Source organism: Tyto alba, unplaced genomic scaffold, assembly GCF_018691265.1.
Source record: "Tyto alba isolate M040663 unplaced genomic scaffold, T.alba_DEE_v4.0 Super-Scaffold_22, whole genome shotgun sequence".
Lineage (NCBI taxonomy): Eukaryota > Metazoa > Chordata > Aves > Strigiformes > Tytonidae > Tyto > Tyto alba.
In genome coordinates, this window is record NW_024881296.1 from 720,041 (window position 1) to 737,357 (window position 17,317).

At 40.7% G+C, this 17,317-nt stretch overlaps 1 protein-coding gene and 1 long non-coding RNA gene across 2 annotated transcripts; one reads left to right on the plus strand and one right to left on the minus strand.

Annotated features, from left to right (window-relative positions):
- Window positions 1-379: 379 nt before the first annotated feature.
- On the minus strand, window positions 380-4,550 carry LOC122153724. Its single transcript, XR_006165604.1, has 3 exons — window positions 4,462-4,550; window positions 3,118-3,226; window positions 380-1,361 (listed from the first exon to the last, which is right to left on the minus strand). It is a non-coding gene; the product is annotated as an uncharacterized LOC122153724 (long non-coding RNA).
- A 457-nt stretch (window positions 4,551-5,007) lies between these two features.
- Window positions 5,008-16,572, plus strand: MDH1 (malate dehydrogenase 1). Its single transcript, XM_033006585.2, has 9 exons — window positions 5,008-5,135; window positions 10,110-10,208; window positions 10,534-10,630; window positions 11,585-11,760; window positions 13,141-13,263; window positions 13,396-13,572; window positions 15,145-15,258; window positions 15,477-15,566; window positions 15,938-16,572. Exons 1-9 carry the CDS (start codon window positions 5,133-5,135, stop codon window positions 16,061-16,063), a joined length of 1,005 nt encoding a protein of 334 aa, XP_032862476.1. The 5' UTR covers window positions 5,008-5,132; the 3' UTR covers window positions 16,064-16,572.
- Window positions 16,573-17,317: the final 745 nt, after the last annotated feature.

Here is a 17,317-nt window from a genome sequence, read left to right on the forward strand (position 1 = left end):
TCTCTATACACTGTACTTGTAAGAACTGTGAGAAGAAATCCTCCAAAAACGGTTCACAGATGGTAGATGGTGATAGATCTTCCAAGGTCTCTCAGCTTTGTCTACAGCGGGGTCGCCAATATCAAGCCACTGTGCTACCACAACCCCCAGTCTGCGATGGAGACCTGCAACACCCAAACTGCACTGCAGACCTACGAGCACCAGGCCAAGCACCTCAGAGCTACCCACGCACCAGCAGCAAAGGAGGCCTGAACTGTTACAGTGTCCTCTGTCAAATGTACAACAGCTGCTTGAACTATTAACCTACTTAGAAATAAGAAACAAAAAGGAACATTCTGGTCACAATTTTTATTAAGATTTGACTCATGAATAGTTCATAAAGATTACTAATACATATTACAAGCATGCTACATACATCATTTCTCTCTCTTCATAGTCAGTAGGCACGTGAGTACAGAATGTTTTATGACATTTTATCTACCTATTGAAAACATACTAAAGTCTGTAGAAATCAATTAATGAATGATTAATCACCTCTAACTATGTAAAAACCCAACTAAACTATTAAGACATAATAATAAAGGCATAGAAGAAAATGAAACCAGTTCCAAAGAAAGCAAACATTACAAAAATAAGTTTTCTGAACCACAAGAAAAAAAAAAAAACAAAACAGGGTTATAAGCAGAATTTCTAGATACGTCAGTTTCTTCATATTATTTAATGTATACGCAGCATCACGTAACTGAAGTTTGGAAATAAACAGTGAAGAATAAGTTTTGGGCACTAGCACTAGGAATACAAAAAAAAATTAATCATGTATAAAAGTGTAAGTTCTTAAGGCAAACTTATCTATATTCATTTTCTAAACTAAGATTTTAATTTTCTTTGTTATATCTATGTCTTTATCTTTTTAAAACTCTATTACAGATTTCCCGCATACCTTTAAAAATAGCTTTTGATCCTCCTAATCCCATTTCAGTACTTTTTTGTAGTGCTTTATTTCTGAAAAATCCCTTACTATTATTCCCTTGGATCATAACCCAGAAGAGGTTTCCAAAACTGTTCCAATTCTACTATATTTCTAGGATTGAAACCAAAAATTTTTTTTACAGTCTTAAAACATTTTAAATTTTAATTATGTCAGATTTAGCTACAAGAGACATGGTTTTGTATTAAAAACTGTAAGTAAATGCATGACATAAAAGAGAAACTGTATTATACATGGAGATGATAAAAAGATAACTTCACAAATTATTAAAAATTAAGTGTAAAAACTTACCTAAAAAAAATCATCAATTTCTATAGATGGCAATGAAGAAAAAGAAAATCCCATCCAAAATACAGTTAAAGAACGCAGCCAGCTGTTAACAGAGAATAATTCATTTTAAAATGTAAAAAAATAAAATAAATAAAGAGGAATTCTGGCAGACTACCCTTCGAAACTACTAATTGTCTTGAAAAATAATACTTAATCCCTGCAAAATGGAGATTAAAACTTCTTGAGTATTAAGTGTGTTGTTTAATTACCGCAATTTCCAAGTAATTCAATATCTTTCGAGTGCAAAAACTGTAAAGTGTATTTCAAGAATTAGCCAAGCACCCAATCCACATGCACACTAAATTTCCATTACTTCTTTTGCACGTAGTATGTTTCCATTTATGCAGTTCTTTGGTTTAAAGTGCTACAAAAAAGACCCATACTAATAAAATATAATGAACATGAAAAAATTACACCAACACCTTACGATCTCAAAAAATATTGGCAATAGAAGATGCAAAAGTGGCAAGAAAATTATAAGACATAACACACTGGAGGAATTCTGAACACTGGGACAAAGTTGACAGGAAAAATGGCATTAAATTTAGAATGAAAATATCAAAAACTTTGAAAAGGTGGTAAGACTAATAAATCAGCAAAAATAAGTCAAATATGCCACGCTTCTTGAAGATAAAGAGAAGATGGAAGAAAATTTGGAAGAGAAGATTTAGGAGACTGGGCTGCAGAAGCTCAAACACCGCGTGTTTATAGATTCCTACAGTGATAACAGTCTCAAGACAGTAGCGTGATTTAACAGCACAAGAAACACTACCAAGAACCAACACTTCCTACAACACCAAAAAGGTTTCTACCCAGAGGCAAAAGATATATTTAAAAAACTAAAAAACACCAGGAAAAGGAGTTGTAAAAACCTAATGGAGAGACAACAGCATCGCTCATTTGCATTTTGTTTTGAAGATATTAAAGCTTAACAAGGAGAAACAAAATTTAAGCCAAGTAAAAATGAAATATTAGAATTGTTAAGTTTTGGTAACTTTAAAGATTACACCACATCATAAAAGGTGAAACTTTAAAGCATCTTTAGTTAAATTAGCACAAAATACAGCACAGTCTTAAACCAATTTAACTCTTATCTTGGATTAATTATACTGGGAACAAATTTAAAATCAACTAATATACAGGTCTCTGACAAACAGAAGCATTTACATAGGGCTTTGAACCATATTCACTACAAATCACTTTCAACACGAGGTATGTTATCTTTAACAAATAATTCAAGGAGCACAAGCTTGGGCAAAAAAAGGGGAACAAATGGAAACAGAGCCTTACCTACATAAGAGTTTGATTAGCTTAACTGAAATCCACTAAACCAATACAGTCTGCTATGCTGACATAGACAAATCAGTTTACAGCATGCTAACACTGATTTAGCTGAAAATTGATAAGGAATCAATTTAAACTGAACCGATTATGATGAGTGAAAATTACCTTATGTGGGTCCACATCAGGTTTTGCATACATTTAAATCTTAAATACTCTTAAATAGCATTAATTAAGTCTGTACAACATCTGGGTGTGAAACAGGTTAGTTGCTAGGGCAAAGAATTTTAGAACACTCCGGAATAGTCTGACTGAAAAACAAGCTTCCTTCTACTTACCAAGCTTCTCTACATTTCACAGCAAGCCAGCCCTCAGCTTTTCTTGCAGCTATTTGGCTTTCAAATTCATCCCCAGAAGGGAACTTAGGTACAGTCTTCATTCATATTAAAAATGTACAGTTCTTAACCGATATAAATCAGTATAGTTTGACATTTAAAATAAACTAAGTATGACTGTACCTTTTCAAGTCTGATACTGCAGTTTTCTGTACTGCAGAAGCTGTCAGAGATTCAGCTAGAGACTAGCTCAAGCCACAGGAAGTTTTGAGCACGATTAGCAACAAGACTCCTAAAATGAGAACAAGTTGCATCACAAGCATAAATATTGAAAGTTACTGCCCTAAAGGAGTAACTTCTTATTTCTGTCTGAGGACTGAAGAAGAAATTGCATTAAGTGTACATGCTGTTTAGATCAGTTTTTAAAAATACAGTCGACTGTAAGGGCTAGATTAAGATTTAAAACTAATCCTGCATTATATTCAGACAAGTGAGGCTTCACTAAACAATTAAATTACAGAATTTTTCCGATAAGGAACCCTGTCAGGATCTGAGAAAGAAAAATCAGCTGTGCCATCCAAGATTCTTTAATAGCACAACACTGTTCATGTGCTTTTTGCTGATGTATTTATGCCAGTATAAGCCTCAGTTCAGGCACAGACCAAAAGAGTTTATTTAGCCAACAATCCAAAATACAACTAAACGAATAGTTTTATTTTTGTACAACGGATCACTAGTTTAGTCATTCTGCTTTAACAGCAGAGTTGCTCAGGTAAGCTCTCACTAAATAAAAGGAAGCGGCCAAGCGCAAGCTCAGGGGGTTTTGTAAAGCGTAGCTATTATGCACGTTCTGAAGAGCCCAAAGAAAGGTGCCACAGGCGGCAGGGAGAGGGGAACCGAGGGAAGAAGGCCGGCGCCTGCATGACAGCCACAGGCAGCACCCGAGAGCAGCGGGTCTGGGCTCCCGGGAGGCGCGGGTGGCTGCAGACAGCTTCCCGCAGGGAGGCCGGGCCTGAGGGAAAGGCGGGCCGGAGGATGTGGTGAGGGGAAAGCGGGCGGCAAGCGAGGGGAAAGCGAGGGGAAAGCGAGGGGAAAGCGAGGGGAAAGCGAAGGGAAAGCGAGGGGAAAGCGAGGGGAAAGCGAGGGGAAAGCGAGGGGAAAGCGAGGGGAAAGCGAGGGGAAAGCGAGGGGAAAGCGAGGGGAAAGCGAGGGGAAAGCGAGGGGAAAGCGAGGGGAAAGCGAGGGGAAAGCGAGGGGAAAGCGAGGGGAAAGCGAGGGGAAAGCGAGGGGAAAGCGAGGGGAAAGCGGGCGGCAAGCTCTGCCCGCCCTCACGGCGCCCGGGGCTCGGCCTGAGGAGAGGAGCTCCCTGCTTGCGCGTCCCCGCTCGCACACCCCCTCACGCACCCCCCCCACCCCCCCCCCCAATCGCCTCACGGAGGTGGCGGCCGCTGCCCGGCAACAGCCCGACCCCGCCACGCTGCCCACCCCCGGGGAAAAGACACGGCCAGGCCACGCACCCGAACCCACCGAGCGCTCCCAGGAGGAGACGGGAGGGGGTGAGGCTGGAAGGTGGGGGGTGAAGGGGGGGACCGGGGAGCGCCGCCGCCAGTGCCAGGTTTTTCCCGCCCGCCCGCCCGGCCCGCGCGCCGGTCCCCGTCACCTAGCAACCGCAGAAGCACCGCCGCCTTGCGCACGCGCGGCACCCCCCCCCCCCACTCTCGCGGCGCTCGACGCCAACATCCCGCCCCCCAACCTCCTCCTCCCACGCGCATGCGCCTCCCCCCCCCCGCACCGGCGCACAGCCGGCCCTGCGCCTGGCGCATGCGCAAAACGAAGCCCCCCGCTTCCCGCACATCCCCCTCCCCTTGGCGAGCGCATGCGCAAAGGAAGGGGAGCCCGCATGGTGCCCCCTAGCGGTTCTCAGCGGAGCCGCTCTCGCCGCTCTGCGCCTCAATGAATGGGGCGGGTGAGGCGCCCGTGCCCCGAGGCACGCTGGGAGTTGTAGTTCTTCTCCAGCCCTAGACTGCGGGAGGGGGCGGCGGCGGCGACTACAGCCCCCAGGCGGGCGCGCGCGGCGGGCGCGCCACGCCTCCCCGCGGCCCCTCCGCCGCTGCGCCGTCGCGGCTCCAGTCGCGCTGTAGAGGTGACCCCCGGGGCTGCCGGATCTGCTGCTGCTCCTCCTCCTTCTCCTCTCAGCTATGGTCGGTACCGCTCGCCGAGGCGGCGGGGGTGGTGGGGGTGGGCGTATGTGTGCGCTCCCGTCAGGCGGAGGGGGCTGCGAAATGGCGTCTGGGGTGGGGGTCCCCGCAGCGCCGGCCTAGCATCGTCCCCGCCTCCCCTTCGCTGGCGTGAGGGGGAGGCCGGCTTGCGGGCCCGCTGGGGTCACACCCCCCCCCCCGCCCGGGCCTGGTGCTGGCCCATCCGCCGCTTAACCGCGCCTCTTCCCAAAGCCGGTGCCTCGCTGAACCCCGACGTTGCCTTCCAGAAGATGGGGATGCTTGCTCCTTCATTTCATGGGTCATTGAAAGTTCTGGGTGGAATTCCGTGCTAGCTCAAGGGGAAATGCATGCGAAGTGTTCTCCTCTCTTGTCTCATCCCTGCTTGCCGTTAGAAGTCCAGGTATTTGTGTAGGTTCTCCAAACCCTGAAGGATTCCTAGCTCTGCCCTGAGGTTATGCAGATGTTTTCGTGCTCTGAAATGTGGTTTATTATTTCAGCTATATGCCAAAAAATATTGAAATCTGCAGACCTTATCTATCCTAATTCTCCATTCTTATTTCCACTTAAAATATGGATTCTCAAGAGTGACCCCAAGGCAGCAAGTTTTGGTTTGTACTTGAGCTTTCACAACGTTGGGTGCTGCGAGTTTGCTTGTCTTCAGGAGAACAGATATTTCAAACTTACTTTGATGCCCAGACTTTAAACTTATGAAACAAAATCATGGGTCAATAACGGCTGTTAGCTAAATGAAATGGAAAATGCTTTTAAGGGCACCTGCCTCAAGGTCATTTCTTAAGGAAAGTCATCCTTTGAAATTCAGTCTATGAACCACAGCGCTGCTGGGGTTGCTAAAGAGCACACAACTGCCTTGCTGATACTTTCAACCACTTTTCTAAGTGCATTTAGTGTCACTGCAACCTTGCTTTAAAGAGGGAAGAGCAAAGGAAAAATTTGTTAGGCAGGCTCTAGGCTTTTGAGGAGATACAGTTTAATGCTTAAAGCATTTTGTCAAGCGAGGTGGGGTAGCTTAGTTGGCTTTAATATTCAGGAGTAATGTTAGGTTGATGATATTTTACAATTATCAGCAATAATGTTTATAGAGGTCTTTTATAACCATAATTAGTAATGCAAAGTCCATCACTTGTGTAGCCAGGACATTGATTTTTCTCATTTCTGATTGGCTAAATTGTGAGTTATTTAGTGTTACTCTTTTACTTTGTAATCTCCTGAGTCAGTTTTGCAGTGTAGTACTATTTTCATGTACGGTACTAATATTTTAGGTCCACTAATATCAGTGGTAATCAGAGAGATAATTTAGACACTGAGTTCTTAAGCCACAGTGGGTGTGCACAGAAGGCACTAAATCCTCAGCTTCCTCATTTGATATTGGAAGCTTTACTTTTGTCTGTGATATTTTAAGGGCAGTGGGGGGGGCTAAATCCTGCACATTTGCTAAATTAGAGGGAGAAGGGTATCCAAGGATGTAGTGTTCGCTTTTTTAATTTTGCTTTGGTCTTCATTATTTTTAGTACCTTTTCTGTTTCTTAAAACTTTCTAAGTATACCTCCGATGTATGTGAAGTGAGAAAGGCTTTGAAACTATTTCATGTGGTTAGGTTTGGTTTAATTTGTCCTTTAGTTCTTGTATACCTGAGTAAAGGTCACCTCTGTAGTTACCACAGCATGAAAGTATTCTTATCGAAGCCCAGTGCAAGAGCCAGGTCACGGATTAAAGTGCCTGAACATGAATGTGTGGAACCTACAACTCCCCTAAGGGAGCTACGCATTTCTCTAAACTCCCCACCTCCAAGAGTAGCCTCAGATGCTCAGTGATACCAATTCTTACATGTAATGGGATGTAAGTTTTCTGGGGAGAGTTTAACTATATTGTGTAAGAAGCACAACATTTTTGGCTTGTTAATCCAGCTTCTGGAATCAAGAGAAAGCATGAAAATTTCTTTGATACTAATTGCTCACGATTGGTGCATGGGTAGGGTGTGTTGGGGAAAGCTTGTATGTGAATCCAATGTACTGAAGGCTTGGAGAGAATAAACAAGTAGGCAGTACTCCTAACCTTATTTTAGCTTAGGTTTCTTCCTCCTCCAGTCATAAATGGGGGGAGAGCAGGAAGGGTGGTAGTAAGAAAACATAATATTTTTTGAGTGAAGCTGAGTCATCACTGAAGGATATTTTTTTAACAAGGCTAAGTCTGTCTCTGTTAAAAAAAAATAAAAAGATAGTTCTAACTCTTACCTTTTTATCTTCCACTCCTCCTCACTCCTATTGTTCTGCTAAATACTCACCATAAGGCTAGTGGATAGATTGACGTTTATGTTTAAATCAGATTAACATATAAAGTGCATGTAGTGGAAGAAATTCTCATTGACTTTCCCCTTTTTTGTGACACTGATTTAGACAGGCTCACGGGGTTGTGAAGGAGAAAGAGCCTAACTTCTTAAAATCTGCGTTCCGTTCACTGAAAATTCAGAAATCAATTCACAATTGATTTCAGATGCCATGTAATTCAAAGAAAATGTGTTCTCCTGTTATCTGTTTTAGTTCTAGAGTGACATGCTTGGCACAGGGTCACTTTTTATTTGCTGCTGATACGGCATTTTGCCAGGCCAAGGTTTTGCAGCACAGTAATTTTCCAGTACTTATTTTCAAAACTAATGTGATTAGCTGCCTTAAAGAGCATTCATTGTTCCATTTACTTAAATAAAATATATATTCTCCTTAAAACCATGCTGAAAAGTTGGCTTTAAAATCATCATCTGTGCTGCCCACTGTCATTCAGACATTACGGGACATTGGTAGGGTATAACTTCCGGACTCAAGAACAGCGTATGCAAGCTAGTTTTGAGATTTAAAACAGCAAGAATCCATTGTTTGCTTTCCTTCCCCCTCCTCTCAGAGTTCTGATGAGGTGTGAAGGATGAGACTTGCAGTATGACAGGTTTGAAGGGAAATAATGCAGTTTGACACCATAACAAGTAGTCATTTAACTAAATATTTAAAGAATCATTCTCATAATGAAGGCCAAATTATGTTAAGATCTAAATCTGAGTTTATTACAATTCTTAGGGATATTTTTGCAAGCATGGTCCGTTTCTGTAAAAACAAGTAGACAAATTGCTGGTGGTCCTAGCAGGAGAGAAGTATGATCCCAAGGAGCTGGCCCTAGTAGTTTAACTTCATCATTTGTGCTCTCATTTTATCTAGTATGTGGTAAAATGGGGTAGGTGGCCTCATTTTTATAGTTACCTAATGCCATCTTGATGCAGCTGTGCTTTGCTTGTCACTTCTACAGAGAGAATACACTCAAATCCCAAAATGGTTTTCCTATAAATATCAATGACTGGAATGTTGGTTGGAAAGGATCTCTAGAGGTTATCCAGTCTGACCTCTTTCTTGCTCTGAGCCTGGAGGTTGTCCAGTCCAGCCTGATAGCAAGGTTTTTGCCACTGCTAAATCAGGTCATACACGTTTTGTCATCTGGGTCTTGGAAACTGCCAAGGATGAAGGTTGCACAAACTCTCTGGATACCCTGTTCCAGGGCAGCAGTACCACCCTAATCAAGAATTTTTCTCTTAATTTGTAGCCATTTCCCTGTGTTCTGCCATCTGTCATTACTGAGAGGTGTTTGCCAGCGTTATTTTTGTAACCTTCTTCGAAGTCGTAGTAAGGCTGCTGTTAGATCACCCCTTGTCCTCTACCTTTCCAGACTACACTCAGCTCCCTCAGTTTCATTTAAATAGGACATGAACTCTGGGCCCCAGCCACCTGTTTGCCTGGACACTCTTTAGTTTTTCCAACATCCCTCTAAAACTTACGTTCCCAAAACAGGACTCAGTATTCCAGCTGCAACCACCAGCGCTCAGCAAAATGCCTGCCTTTGCTCTGCAAGCTTTTCATAATGTAGCCCAGTATGCAATTAAATCACTTCAGACATAATTGAATATGGAAGATCTTTTGTCCATAATTCAAATTATAGTCTTTTAATTATTTGAAAAACTGGGCATGGGATTCCAGCAGGCTGGTCAGAGTCTGCTTGTTCATGTCCTAGCACAATCTGCCCCAGCCCTAGGGCCTCCAGGGGAAAAATGAAGAGACAGAAGAACAGGCTTACAGAATATTAGATTATGAGTGTCCTTTAGCATATTTTCCCTTTTCAATATTAAATAACCTCTGAAGTTTCCCAAGTCTGGATTCTGCTTAACAAAATGGACTTTTCCTATAGGGTAAACTTCCTCCTCCCTTCCCCCTGTTTGCAATATAGCAATGTATTGCCAGTCTTCTAGCCTTTTGGAGTTTAGGATCAGTTTGACAGTGGTATTATGGATATTAGTGTCTATATTTGACCATAATGTAGCTTTTATCTGTGGATTTGTTAAATTGCTGCCTAACAGTTTAGTGAGGCAGTAGTTTTAAGTCCTCTAGATTCCTGGGTTTCTGACATTCAGTAAGTCTTTGGTTGAAAGTGAGCATTCAAAATACTTATTGTCAACAGCCTGCAAAATTGAAAGAATCTGAAAACTGGTGAAGTGTGGCAGCTCATAAGACTTCCATAGTAAGTTTAAATTATGAATGGATAATCTAATCAGTGGGTACATGTTGTAACACCTTATGCTAAAAAGGCAGCATTGTTAAAAGGAATACGACATTTTTCAAATAGGTTGTAATTCCTGACATTTTGGAAGCTTTTCAAAGAACAATTCTTCGTGATATTTTTGCAAGTGTGGTCTCTTTCTGTAAAAGCAAGTAGACAAATTGCTGGTGGTCCTAGCAGAACAGAAGTATGATCCCAGGAGCTGGCCCTGATCCACATCAGGCACATGTTTTCATCCAGGTTAAATAATCATAACCTCATTTCTGTAGTAACTGTTAATTTTTACTGCTCTCAGATGGTGTGAGCCTGCACTGTGTATCTGGGAGTAAGTCTCTAATTTTCTTGCAGGGTGAACCTATCAGAGTCCTGGTGACTGGAGCTGCAGGGCAGATCGCTTACTCTCTGCTCTACAGCATTGCCAAGGGAGATGTCTTTGGCAAAGAACAGGTAATTCTTACACTGAATTATGACTTGCCTCTGCTGCACAGTACTGAATAAGTTAACGTCAGAACAGCAGTCCCTGAGACTTGTTTTCTTGTAGACACTCAGAATAGTTTACCAATACGTAAGTCATTTATTCTTTAGGCGGTGGAAATGGAGTCCTGCTTTGTTATACAAGCTCTCAGTTGTTGGTCATGCTGAAGAATTTTGAGTTTTCTGTAAATGGATTTTAAGTCTTGCACAAGATAACAGTTCCTAGCAGATAATAAGACAAATTCATTTTCAATACAGATTATGTGCAACTTGCACTAAACCGTTTCTTTCTTTACAGCCTCTTGTTCTAGTGCTGCTGGATATCACCCCCATGATGACTGTATTGGAAGGTGTAGTGATGGAGCTGCAGGACTGTGCTCTACCACTGCTGAGAGGTGGCCAAAAGAAATTTTTTTTTTTTACGTACAAGACGTTCTAGTACAACTCCTGCGTTTATGAGTTCCTGTAGCTGGCAGGAAGTTAAACAGAAGAAAATATTAGATGATCCTTTATTGGTTTTGTATTTTGTGGAAGATAATTTAATTTAACTTAGACTGTAAGCTAGGAAGAACATCATCAAATGAGTGTTGTGTAAAGAATTGACTACGCAGATACCTGGGTTTTGGTTTATATCATCTAATCCTGGGTTGTCAGCACGTGCAACAAATTGTCATACTTGTACATTTATTCTGGCCTAGTGGTGAAATAACAGTGAATCTTTAGATAAGCTTACATGCCTTTACTAAGTAAAAAAAATTCTGGTCTTTAGAAATACCTTCTGTATAAAGACACAAATTGAAAAATCGCTCATCAAATCATGTAAACAAGTTAAGTTCTAATAATTCTAAGCAAGCAGAAGAAAGGGAGCCAATAGATGCAACTGTAATTATTATAGTACTTACAAGAGCTGGTAGCTCTTAACCTTTTACCTTTTTTGATTTGAATTGTTAAAGGAAGAGGTTGATACTGGACACTAAGAATTTTTTTGTAAAAGGGGAGAACAGCATATATGCATACACATTTATAACATGCATATATACATATATATCTATATTTACAGAGAGACAAATGGAAAGTGTCCTTTGACATAGATTTCTCCTGTGTTTTCAGAATTTATAGCTAAAGGTTTCAATAAATATTCATGTATAGATAATAGCCAGTAAACAGTTTCTAATCTGTGGAGTTAGGACCAAATGACTATACTTGTATTTTTGGAAAGGGAAGATGGTGGTGGGGTTGTCAGATCAGATTATATAATATTTATGAACCAAAGAATATTCCCATTAACACTTTTCCATGAGTATTTATCTTACTTGGATTTTTTTTTTCCCCCTGTTTCCTATTTTTAGAGGTTGTTCCAACAGACAAGGAGGAAGTTGCATTCAAAGACCTTGACATAGCAATTCTGGTTGGCTCCATGCCAAGGAGAGAAGGCATGGAGAGGAAGGATTTACTCAAAGCAAATGTGAAAATTTTCAAGTCTCAGGGTGCAGCCTTGGACAAGTATGCCAAAAAGACTGTGAAGGTGAGTATAGAAAGTGAATTTTAAAAGTTAAATCTCTGAGTCATGTAGACACCTAAATACATTGTAGCAAGACGCAAATATATTGTGCAAGCTGGAGCCTTTTCAGTGCAGGCATTCCGTTCCCTAAGCGCTGGTAAATACACCGCAGCCAGGTTTAGATGAGATACAGTATGTTAAATAGGTAAATGATTTAGTCCTTAATCTGTTTGGTGAAAAAGGTAAGTCTTACATTGTATTGCTGTAGTCCACACATACGCTGAACTGGTTACCAGCAATTAAAAAAAACAAACCAAACCAAAAACTATATAAAAAAAAAAAAAAGGCAGTCTTCTGCTTGTTATCTTTCTTCTCTGGGAGAACTAAATTATCTACATGCAGCTGCCTACTTCATATCCGTATGTGGCTTTAACGTAATGACCCTTAACTTCAGCATCAATATGGAATTACAGTTGCACAAAAAATAGGCTTTATTTAGGTTGTTTGCATCTTGGTCTTTTGAGCATTGGAAGCTTTTAATTGTTCTCTCTCAGATTCCTTCAGCGCAGTTAATGGGATCATGTGGCTGCTCTCCTACTGCTCTTAATCTCAGACCCAGACTCCAACTGTGCTTTGTAACTGACTTTTTAATGTCTACTTCCTCTGCTGATGAACTTCCTACTGCTTCTGCAGACTTGTTTGCTTCTTTATACAGTTGGAATAAAAACTATCAATATAACTATTGCAGAGTAATGGAAAATTTACTGAACTCACTTTCAAAAGGGGAAATACAAAGGGAGTTTTGCAGATTAGCTTGTGTGATTGAGAGTATATGGACCTTGACATTAATCATCTGAGGCACATTAGTAGATGAAGGATGAATAAAAATCAGTTTTCCGTAGTAATACATTGATATAAGTTCAGGCAATGTTTTACTTCTAACTGCTTATGAACATTGAGATAAGTAACAGTTCTGGCTTTCTTAATTATAAAGCAATTATAGAAAGCAGTGGCAACCAATCTAGCAAGCGTTTAAAAGGTGATGGTGAATTCACTGTGTGTATGTCTCTTGCTTTCTCTGTATCTAGAAGCATGAGGCTTGAAGCCAGGCTGTGGATCAGTGTGCAGGTCTCCCTAGAAGTCTTGTTCTCTTTCATATTTGAATGTCAAATTATGAAGACAATGCTAGCTAGAAAGTATTTTTCTGTGCAGTTATAGAAGACTTGGTGGCTACAAACAATGCACATATAAAACAATCTTGTTGAAGACAACCAAGAGATTTAGAAAACTTAACCTTCTGATAGCTCCTTGGAAGGCAAAGCCATGTATTTCACTTGAGGGAGTTGTTTTGCAGAAATAGCTTCTTTATCTTTCCACATTCCCCTTCCCCTTCTTTGTTTTTAGGTTGTGGTAGTTGGGAATCCAGCAAATACTAACTGCCTGATTGCCTCAAAGTCAGCCCCATCAATACCAAAGGAAAACTTCAGCTGCTTAACTCGTTTGGATCACAACAGAGCTAAATCTCAGGTAAAAAGGGCCTACTCAAAGTAGAATGCTTTCTGTTGTCTGTGCTAAATACAAACAGAGCAATACTTTCAAAGAAGGCTGTGAATTGAGAAGCTGAAGTCAATACAAGTGACATCTTTAATTTCCCATTAGATTGCTCTGAAACTTGGTGTGACTGCTAATGATGTGAAGAATGTCATCATCTGGGGCAACCACTCCTCCACTCAATATCCAGATGTTAATCATGCAAAGGTTAATGTGAAAGGAAAAGAAGTTGGAGTTTATGAAGCTATAAAAGATGACAGCTGGCTGAAGGGAGACTTTATCCTGGTAAGATCTTGGTTTGTTCTTTTCGACTGGCCATTCTGTGCTTCTGCTCATTTGAAATTGTAAACTGTGTAATTGTCTGACTTAGTGAAGCAGCTCTTCCTGTCTCACTAGAATAAGTAATCTTCAGATAGCTTGTCTCTATCTGTTACTTGCTCTTGAAAAATTTAAGGCATTATGAAAATCTATGTAAGTACTACTAGAAAAATCCATTTGGACTGCTAAAACGATTCAGCAGGACGAAGTTTGTTCGTAGCACAGGTGAAACTCATCTGACACACAAACACCACTGACATGTCACTATGGTGACTTTTTTGGGCAGCTTTGTAGATGAAGTAAGATGATATTCTGTTTGCTGCTCCCCACACACCAAAAAGCCCAGCAGCCCTCCCACTGCACATGCATGTGTGTGCAGGCACACACACGCTTTCCAAATCTAAATCTGTGACCTCAGAAGCAGCATTTCTGAGGAGTAATCTGAAAAATCCAGAGAACACCTGCAAATGTAGTAATGTTGGGTAGTAGTAAATAATAATGTAAGGTAATAAAACAAAATAATGGTATTAATTGATGAAGAACGCAGGCTACCTAAATGCAATATAAAGTGAAATAAGGATTCTGAAAGCCCCTGATGAGTGTGACTCCAAGTAGCTGTACATTGCTTGGTAACTTGGCATGCTGACAGCCACGTTACCAAGACTCTACCTTAGCTAAGACATCTTTAGTTTGTGTCTGTGGTTGTGTTTTGTCATAGGAACATGCTCTGTCCTATCTTGGTTTTGGATATAGCTTATTCCAGTTCATGCTTGTTGCTATAGAATAAATGATTGTATGCTGGCAGCCAAAGTTCATGAGACAGAGTGTAAGCAGGAACCTGTCCTTGTCCACAATCCTGCTGTATCTTACGTGGCCAAGGCAGAATACTGGTTTGGCCTTCTAGGAACATTGTAATGCTGGTCTATGCTAGAATGCTTTGCCTAAGATGAGGAGATTTCATAATTCTTGCTTTCTAGACTGGGGTCTGGTTGGCATATGGCCTTACCAAAACTCATTAAAAGAAAAATATGTATGGTTCAAGCATAAGAGATGCAAGTACAAAATTTCTAAATATAAACTTGAGTATAGGGAGGTAGGTTCAACTGTCTTCAGGAATTGAAGGAATTTTATGCATTAAATACTGTAGGATTAAAACCAGCAAGTATTTCAGGTTGGTATTCAGCAAATAACCTTAATTGCCAGATGCTGCTCTGAGACATCTGTTACTATTAACATACATGAAGTCTCTTGGTGGTAAAAGCTTGAAACATGGGGTTTGTATGAGAGAAGTCAGTGTGCTGCTAGTTGTAAAGCAGGTACTAAGAAATGAGCCAGCTTCTGAAATATTCCATTATGTTCTTGTCTTGGCGAAACTCTTCTAGATAGTATTTCTGGATTGTATGCCATGTTCATTTAGTGACAGGACTATATCTTGACTGATTAAATTAAATAAGGATGTAAGGTGGTCATTCCCTGTAGCATTTAGACCAAGCCATGATTTTGCTGCTCTCCAACGTAGGATTTTTTTCTTAATTGCAGACTGTTCAGCAACGTGGAGCAGCTGTCATTAAGGCTAGGAAGCTGTCCAGTGCGATGTCAGCTGCCAAAGCTATCTGTGATCATGTGAGGGACATCTGGTTTGGCACTCCTGCGGTAAGATGTTGCTCTTGAGTAAGTGCTTGTTTGCCTAATGCTTTGATTATGTGCCAGTGTCTTTGACCTCAAGTGTGTATGTGTGTTCAGAAGGAGGAGAATCTGTCTTTTTCTGCAATAAAGTGTGTCATAGGAGATGCAGTATATTGGATATTAAAACTTTGCTTGCTTCTATCAGGGAAAAAAAATGTATTTATCTCTTACTTTTCTGGTTTCAGGGGGAATTTGTTTCCATGGGAGTAATTTCTGATGGCAATTCTTACGGTGTTCCTGAAGACTTGCTATATTCATTCCCTGTTGTGATCAAGGTAACTAGACTGTATTTAAATCCAGGTGTCTTCTGCAAGACCTAGCTAGACTGTCACGTGAGCTTGTTAACAGCAGTGCTTTTATCATGGGACTGCAGTTGCTGGGACGTGGGAGTTTTGGCAGTTTTTCACAGAGAGGACCATTACTAACCAATTTCTAGTAGTTGTCAAATAAGTACTGATAGACAAGGAGAATCTGACACGACTAGCTGGTGCTGGTTGCATTCTTTATCTGAAAAAAATTAACTTCTGCCTGATGTGATTTTTAAGGTCATCAACTTTGTTTCTTACGCTGCAACGTTTCCTTCTTGTAGACTAAATGAAGCTTGTTCTTATATGGAGGGGCTTTTTACTTGTTTGTTTTCAAATAGGACAAGACCTGGAAGTTTGTTGAGGGTCTTCCTATTAATGATTTTTCTCGTGAGAAGATGGATCTGACTGCTAAGGAGTTAACTGAAGAGAAGGAGACTGCTGTGGAATTCCTCTCCAGTGCATGACTAGAGGATGAGGAAATACAAAATCATTTGAGAATGGAAGAATCTAAAAGTCGTCTCTAAGTCTGCTACCAAACACTATTACTTGTATTCAAGTCAACTGTCTGTGGCAATTGTGCATTTTAAAATTCATATGCTAACTGGTACTGTTGTGCCTATTGAGTTATTAGCAAGAAGATTATTGAAGAAGTAAAATTAGTTTGTTGACCAAACTTTTTGTCTGTTCAATACTAGTTGCTTTCTGTGTATGATACAGAATAATTGTTTGCCTTGGCTACTAACGCACAATCTGAGTTTTGATTAGAATTTGGCACTATTGGAATACGTCCTAGTCCATGATCACTTCAGCATCCTGTGGGTCACCTAAAAATGAAATTAGAATGCCAGTAGTTCTCCTTGAACTAGTAGTTCAGTGACTCAAGGCTATCACTGAACAGACTCCAAGTATATACTGTTCCCTCTGATTATGCTTACAATGTTTGTTAATAGAAATATTAAAAGATGCTTAATCACATAATGGCTAAGAGTAGTCTGTTGCACTTCATTTGCATGTTTTAGTTCTGCAACTAGAATTTGATAGCACCACATAAAAAAACAACCCTGAAGGCCTATTTTTAGAAACTGGTTTTAAGAAGCTTTACTGATGGCTAGCACTTCCCATTGGTCTTTCCCAGGCAAAATTGCTGTATGTCAACATCAGACACAGAAGTCTGAAGGCAGATTTGTATTCCAGCACTACAGTTCAAAAGCAGTGTTGGTACTGTAGCTCAGTACTAATTTGATTGTAGCTTCAAAGCTATACTTGCTTGAGAATTTTTCTAGTGCAGCCTACAAACACTTCAGCTTCAGAAAGGTTCAGATATACTGTAGTGTAATTATCCCTTTGCAAACACACAGGTGAATGTTGCTGTAACTCTTCCCCTAGACTCCTGCTTTGTACCCACTATAGTAACCCAACTTCTATAGACTGAAGGGACTTAAGAGTAGGTTCGTTGTTCTGGGAGTTTTTTAGATGTACTATTACTCCTTCTGTTTGTTTTCTAAGCACCTTAAATGCTTCCTGCCCTGCTTGCAGAGTGGAAACTCTCATAGCACTGCCACTGCGTAAGTTTTTGTCTCTCCTGTTCCCCTGTAAGTGTTTCTGCCTTCTACTAAAGTAAATCTCAGGTCTGTCATAGCTAAAGCCATCTCATTTCCCTCTTTTTGTTTGTTCTCGGATCCTCATTTAAGTACTAGAACTGTTTTGATGACAAAAAA